Source organism: Amblyraja radiata, chromosome 9 (assembly GCF_010909765.2).
Source record: "Amblyraja radiata isolate CabotCenter1 chromosome 9, sAmbRad1.1.pri, whole genome shotgun sequence".
NCBI lineage: Eukaryota > Metazoa > Chordata > Chondrichthyes > Rajiformes > Rajidae > Amblyraja > Amblyraja radiata.
This window is the reverse complement of record NC_045964.1, coordinates 32,538,334-32,545,956: the sequence shown is the minus strand read 5'-3', so window position 1 is coordinate 32,545,956 and position 7,623 is coordinate 32,538,334. Positions and strand designations below refer to the sequence as shown.

Sequence of the window (7,623 nt, the reverse complement as noted above, 5' to 3'; positions counted from 1 at the left end):
GGAAAGGTTTACAGTGATATATGGGCCAAACGCGGGCAGGAGGGAGTAGTGTTGAAGGGCCGAAGGGTCTGTTCCGTGCTAGACGACTCTACGACTATGACACCAGATAGGATGGCAAATTCATTGTTTAAACAAAAATAGTTTATCTAATATTTAGGATTGTTACATAGTGTTTTGAAAGAGATGTGGACATACATACAGCATGGCATCGTTTATTTAGTTTAGTCTATTTAGTATTTGGGATTGATACATACCAAGTGTTTTTTAAAGATAGCATAGTTTATTTGTTTTTCAATTTAGGTCTGATGCATATTTTGTAAAGAGAGTCAGCTGGATGGCATCATTTATTTGTTTATTTTAATGTATTTAGGATTGGTGCATACCGAGTATTCTTTAAAGAGATGTTGAGCAGGCTGTGTTTCAGTGGCGCTGCGTCCGTGCACCTTGTGTGTTTCAGTGGCGCTGCGTCCGTGCCCCAGGTGAATAGGCTGGGCAGCTCGGTTGCAGGAAGGGGAGGCTCGTTGCGGAGACCCGACCAGTCACTTCCCTGCCCCGGGTGGGGAGCGCTGCCGCCGTTGCCGCTGTCAGGTGGGGCTGACGTCAGGAACCTGGTGCCGGCGGAGGGAGGGAGGGAGGTGGGTGGAGGAGGCGGCGGTGGCCGGGGATGTGGCGGCTGAGGCGGCGGCGGCGGCACCTGAGGCAGCGACCCAGCACCGTCTCTGAGTGAAGGTGAGAGCGGCTTCTGGTGCTGGCGGGCGGGCGGGCGGGGGCAGCCAAAGCAGCCGATCTCCAGCAGCTGGAGACCGAGCGAGGTGGGTGAAGCGTGTGGGAGAGGCCGAGGCTGCGGCCCGGCCCGGGTTGATGGCGGCTTGGCCTCAGCCCGGCCATCACCTACCTGTCAACATCCTCAGCCGCCTATTGCCCAGTTCCCGGCCTCTGCCAGCCCTCGGTCTCTTGTAGTGAGTGGTATTTGATCAAATGTTTTAATTATAATGTTTGCCCCGCATCTAATTAATTGTTCTGCTCGAAGCTGAGATTATTTTAATATTTAATGACAGATGGTGGCGAGGAGCAGCCGACGGTCTGTTACTGCACGATGTGCTGCGGATTGTCAGGAGGGCTTGATTGTATCCCCCTTTTATTTAATATTTGAAGCATAGACCCTGATTTATTGAATGGGGAGAAAAGAACAATTGCGCCAGAATTATATAAATACAAGAGGATCAGCCACACTCGTACATTTTGTAGTTTTACACAGATAGCGGTCTCTTTCGATATTGTTTTGGTTCACGTTTAATGATGAAATGTACACGGATCTTCATTCAGCCAGGCAGCGTACAGTTTACATTTCGGCCCCACTTCCATCTTCAAATCTGTAAAATAAACCTAAACCTACAGGCCAAACCTAAACCTAAAAAAATAAAATTGCTTTGCAAATATAATGTGAAATTCGCGCCTCCTATTTTCTGAGTAATTTTGGTTAATTTCAGCAAGGTGCTGCCGTTTTCCATTATTATTTTGGTTGCACGGGGCAAATAACTGAAAAAAATGGGTGGGAACTGAACAGGACGACCTACTTTCTTGCTATGAAACATTGTTTCAATCTACTGTGGGTATTCAGTAGCATAGTTAAAACAGGAGTCACCAGTACTCAGTGTTCACCATATTATCTCTGTTACAAAACGTGCTGGAAATTATCTTCTCTCCTTCATCTTTTCCTCCCGAAGCAAGCTTCCATAAGAAATGTTACAGTGAATGGGCTGTATTTCCGAGAGGAATTTCAAGTTATCTCAGCCCTGTAGTTCAAATAATTCAAGACCTTGGAAGAGAATTGTGTGCTTGTAATTATTTCCTGATATCAAATCTTACCCATCTTGTTACAATTGTACGTTTCACTTATTCATATCGTTTTTGAAGAAAGAATGCCAGAGTTTCCATTAGTTTGTAAAGACATTCATAGTTATTGAATGTGGATATAGTGACTGATATTTTTAGTACTGCTTTTGTGAAACTATTATTAATATAAAATCATATGTATCATATTTTGTTGCTAATCAATTTTGCTTTATACAGGAATAACATTTTCTTTCTCCCTTTACCCCAATTTATTTTTTAATACATGAATTTTGAAAAAATTCTGCAAATTACAAATGCAATCTGTTGTATTTGATCCTCTGTTTAGCATGTTGAATCGTGGAAGTTAAGTGCCAAGACACCAAGAATGAGTGTTACTTCGTGGTTCCTGGTGAGCAGCTGTGGCTCTCGCCACCGACTCCCAAAAGAAATGATTTTTGTTGGGCGAGAAGATTGTGAATTAATGCTTCAGGTAAGTAATTGTGAATTAGCTTGTTCGCAAAAAAGCAATCTGTAGAGAGAAGATCAGGAAAAAAAAGAAGATTTAATTCTTTTTTTTTGCGGTTGCCACATTTTTGAATATTCATGTACAACTCACTGGCAAGAGTACATCTGAATAGAGAAACAAGGAACTGCAGATGCTAGTTTACAACAAAAAAAGGCACAAAGTGCTGGAATAACTCAGCGGGTCAGTCACCATCTGGAGAACAGGGATAGTCCGAACAAATGTCCTGACTGGAAACATCACATATCCATGTTCTCCAGAGATGCTGCCTGACCCACTGAGTGACTCCAACAATTTTTGTTTTTTCTTTCTTACATGTGTATTGAGCCCTGTTCCACAATTTTTGCCAATGGTACAAAGAGATACATTTGCATTATGAACCTCTTTTATTTTCCTTTTGGGGGGGGGGGGATAGGTTTCACTTAACACTTAGCCTTACTATTGTGCATACACGGAAATTACAGTTTGTGTTTGATAATTTTCAAGAATTTCTGCTGGTTCTTTTAAACATTACCTTCTGAAGACTTCTGAATTAATATGCAAATATTTTCACCGTGCAGTTGTTAGATCATTTGTGACTTTTTTTTGGTGGCAGAAAAAATCGGGTAACAAGAAGGAGCTAATACTGAGTTATCTTTGCATACCACTTGTGTTTTTATCAAAAGTCAAATAGTTGTTTGGGCTTACTGTGCTGATTTAAAGATGCTTGGTCCACATGCTCCCAAATATTATGCAGGATTGGTGCAAAGGTGGCATAGTGATTCTATATAGTGTGTGCATCTTTAGGGTGATGAAGTTGAGTGGTGTGAGTGCCTTTGTGGGATGTTCCTGCTTAGATTCACATCGATTGCTGGGATAGTGTAACTTTTCCATGGAATTGCAAGGTGGTTCCAATTTTCTTATATTTTTTAATTCACCAGTTGATCACCAACTGACATAATGTTAGTGACATTAATACTAACAGAAAATCAGACATGCTGTTTTAAAAGAAGCAGAACCATTGACTGTACAAAAGTAAATAAGCATGTGTCCCTTTCAAGCCATAAGTAGCAATGTTACAAAATGTTGAGATTTAAAAAATCAAGTCTGCAATTTATCCCATCAGATAAACCACAAAAATAAGTTTAATTTGACACCTAATTCACTTTCATATCTTCAGTATTAAAAAAGTTATGGCCATTTTCATACTCGGAAATTAGCATCTTGTTCCCTATTGATTTTCCATTGACTTAACAGAAAAGCTGTGATCGAGGACAGTGAAATGGCCATAATTTTCTTAAAAATTAAGAGAACTGAAAGAAATTTTCAGATATTATAGATTGAAGCATTCTGAAACAAATATGAAACAATCTTACTTGGATGACCTGAAATTAAAGCATATAATTAGTTAGTTACCCAATTGTGTCTAGGGGCGCTGCACTGGCAGCAGCCCCTGCCTACAGCCTGTCTGTCATTTCTATCTTTTTTTTATTTTCAGTTAGTCCAATGTCTGTTTTGGGGGGGAACTTTAACTTTTCTATGTGGGGGAGGGGGCAGGGTAAGGGGGAAACCGTCTCCCAGTCTCTTCCTGGCGGGGACGCGACTATTTCTCCGAGTCGCGTCCTCGTCCCCCACCTCGCGGCCTACCAGCTGGATCGGAGCGGCCTTTCCTGCCGGGGACCGGGAACCGGACCGGGGCTGCTACAGCGGCGGCGCAGCGCTGGAGTCACCGCGGAGCGGGAGATGCCTACCTGGGTCGCCGTTTGGAGCTCCGGAGCGCTGGGCCACTGCTCCAACATCGTGGAGCTCTGGTGCGGAGAGCTTCCAATGCGGGCGACACTGAACAACATCGTGGAGTCCTGGGGCGCCTTGCAGAGGGCCTACAGCAGCAGTCTCTACCCGGCGCGGTCTGTGGACTTTGGAAGCCGCCGACTCCGGTAGGAGGGGGCCGACTCTGTGTCCACGCCGCTGAGGACGTCCCGCAGCCCCGACGTCGGACTTGTATCACCCCGGCGAGCGGACCTGGACATCGGGCCGCCCGTAGCTGCAACTGCGGAGGGCTCGGGGAGGCCCTGACCACGGGGAACAGTGGAGGAAGAGACTGACTTTGGTGCCTTCCCACACAGTGGGAAACTTTGATTCTGCTGTGTGGGGATGTTTTATGTTAAATTCTATAGTGTGTTGTGTTCTTTATTTTTATGGCTGTATGGGAATTTCATTTCACTGTGCCATCTGGCACATGTGACAATTAAATGTATCTTGAATCTTGAATCTTGTAGCTAATTCCAAACTTCAATTACTAGATCTAAACATCTATCCATTTCTTAAGAAAAGATTAACATTTTAAAATAGCCTAAGTGTCCAAATAACATTCACAAAGAATTCACAATAAAACATGATTTTAAAATCTCATTAACATTAATTTATAGGCCAAATGGAAGGAATTTAGTGTTCAATTGCTATAAATTACTGGCCATTTAAATCGGCTTTCAAGTGGGATCCTGTGGAACTCCGTGGAACGCGCTGGTTTAGAACGTTCCCATTGTGGTAGATTTGTACCCCATATGCCCAGAAAAATACTGCGGGATTTAATGGGCCCCAAATTAGCTATACGCAACATAAAACTTTGTATAAAGGGATCTTAAGAAGCCCTTTTTAATGTAAAAATAAACAACCTACCTTCTGTTGTCCCCTGTATGAGATCCGTCCCGTTGTCGGCGGTCGCGGGTTTAGAGGATAATTTTTAACCTACTATAACAATTAAATTAACCCATTAAATTTAAAAATAGCTCCAGCGAAAGAATCTCCCAGCGATTTTTCGTCAGCAACTAAGTAGGCTGAACAACCTCGATTTGAATAGCCTAGGGAAAATCGCGTTTTAAATCCGCCCCCCTCTCAACGGCGCCAAAATCACGCACACGGGCTGGGACAGATCTGCAGCGACGCTTAAGGTATGTTGCAAATCCATAAGGTTTAATTTCTCTGAATTCTTGTAAATGAAGGTATTGTGTGTCCATTAGGCCCTAAAACTAAATTTTAGGATTATTATTCATCTGTCAGAACCAAAATTTGAATGGTAGTATCCTGCAATGGTCCTGATTGTAAGAAATACATTTGCCTTAGCTGTGGCTGTTCAGAAATGACTGAAATGAGTATTTCACGAGTTGAATCAAATGCATATATCCTCCTTTTTATTTAAATATGTTAGAAATAGGAATTGGCCAATAATTCCCCTTGACCCTCTCCATCATTCAAGAAGATCATAAGAGATTCAGTCTTTGCCCCAAAACCACTTACTTGCTCTCACCCCATCATATCCTTTACTACTGCAGTTTAATGTCTATCAGTTTCTCCATTGAGTATAATCTATGATTCACGCTGCACAACTCTGTGGGATGGAGAATGTTAGAGATTCTTGATTCTGAGCAAAAATAAATTCCTTATCATCTGCAACTGAAGTGGGCCCGTTAATTTTAAACAAATCCCCCTAGTTCTTGATAACCCAATCAGAGGACATCCTTGTAGATTCCATCTTGTCAACCCCCCTCAAAATCTTAGATGTTTCCACAAGATTACTTATTTTCTATACTACAACGAACATGGGGCTAACCTATCTTCATACGTCAACCCTTTTTTCCCCAGGAATCAACCGTGATTGAATGAATGAATAAGTTTATTAGCCAAGTATTCACATACAAGGAATTTGCCTTGGTGCTCTGCCCGCAAATGACAACATGGTATACAGTGACAGTTAGGAATGACACATAAAACATTAAACATTAATAATAAAACATTATTGATTAAACATGTGAATTAAATAAAATACCAGAGCAAAGGGAGGCTACAGATTTTTGGCTGTTGAGTAGAGCTACTACTCGTGGAAAAAAATCTGTTTTTATGTCTGGCTGTGGCAGCTTTGAAAGTCTGGAGTCGCCTTCCAGAGGGAAGTGATTCAAAGAGTTTGTGGCCAGGGTGAGAGGGGTCAGAGATGATCTTGCCAGCACACTTCCTGGCCCTTGCAGTGTATAGTTCGTCAATGGCGGGAAGGTTGCAATCAATAACCTTCTCAGCTGATCGGATTATTTGCTGCAGCCTCCGGATGTTGTGCTTGGTGGCTGAGCCAAACAAGACCATGATGGAGAAGGTGAGGACAGACTCTACGATGGCCTTATAGAATTGGACCATCAATGCCTGTGGCAGATTGTGCTTCCTCAGCTGTCGCAGGAAGTACATCCTCTGTTGTGCCTTTTTGACTGTGGAGTCGATGGTGGCCTCCATTTAAGCGAGTCTTCATTGCACTGTCTCCAATGCAAATATAGCTTTCCTTAAATATGGAGACCAGGACCATACATAGTAATTCAGGTGCAGTCTAACTAATGTCCTGTAAAGTTACATCAGAACTTCCATACGTTTATAATTGATTAGCCAAGGGGGACCCGTTGGGTCCCGTCCCATCAACGCGCGGTTGCGATGGGGGGGCGGGGCAGCCTGCAGCGACACACACACACTAACCACCTCCACACTCACTAACCACCCCTCCACGCACACACTAAACCCCCTCCTGATATTATATAAATATTATTAATTTGTTCCTTTTACCCCATCCCCCGCCCTATCCACTCAAGCATAACCCCCAACTGCGCAGGTACAGCTGGGGGGTAAAGATTGAGGGGTGGAAGTTGCGCGTCGTCACAGGGGAGGGCTGGTTCCCGAACGCAATACTCCACCACTCACCCATAGGTCCCAATATTCACCACTCCTGAGAGGTGTGGGGGGGGGGGGGGCGGAGAGGGAGGGAGCAGAGAGGGAGGGGGGTGCAGAAAGGGAGGGGACACAGATGGAGGGGGTAGAGGCAGCACCTACGCAGGTCGTAGAGCAGCAGCCTCCCCTCCAGGCGCTGGGCCAGAGCGAGGCTGCGGGTGGGCATGTACCCGAGCGAGGCTCCCCCTCTCCTCTTTCCTCCCCCTCTCCCCTTTCCTCCCCCTCTCCCCTTCCCTCCCCCTCTCCCCGTCCCTCCCCCTCTCCCCTTCCCTCCGCCTCTCCCCGTCCCTCCCCCTCTCCCCTTCCCTCCCCCTCTCCCCTTCCCTCCCCCTCTCCCCGTCCCTCCCCCTCTCCTCTCCCCCCCCCCCTCGGCTGCGGCCGGCGTGGATCAGAGCGAGGCCCGGAGCGATCTGAGGATGGTCAAAAGCAGCGGAGGGCCGACCGATCGTGGCTTCTGCGAGTGGAAGCCCACCCACCCAGAGGCGGAAAGAAGGTCGTCCCCCGTGACGGCCAGGTGTGATCGG

The 7,623-nt window shown here is 45.1% G+C and overlaps 1 protein-coding gene across 6 annotated transcripts in view; it reads left to right on the top strand.

Moving 5' to 3' along the window:
- Positions 1-639: 639 nt before the first annotated feature.
- The window catches only part of cep170b (centrosomal protein 170B), a 70,492-nt gene continuing 63,508 nt past the window's right edge, over positions 640-7,623 (top strand). For all 6 annotated transcript variants that reach the window (XM_033027028.1, XM_033027024.1, XM_033027026.1 and 3 more), the window contains exons 1-2: positions 640-729; positions 2,183-2,326. In XM_033027028.1, coding sequence (XP_032882919.1) covers positions 2,222-2,326 — 105 coding nt within the window. In that variant the 5' untranslated portion in view covers positions 640-729; positions 2,183-2,221. The remainder of the gene's footprint in view (positions 730-2,182; positions 2,327-7,623) is intronic.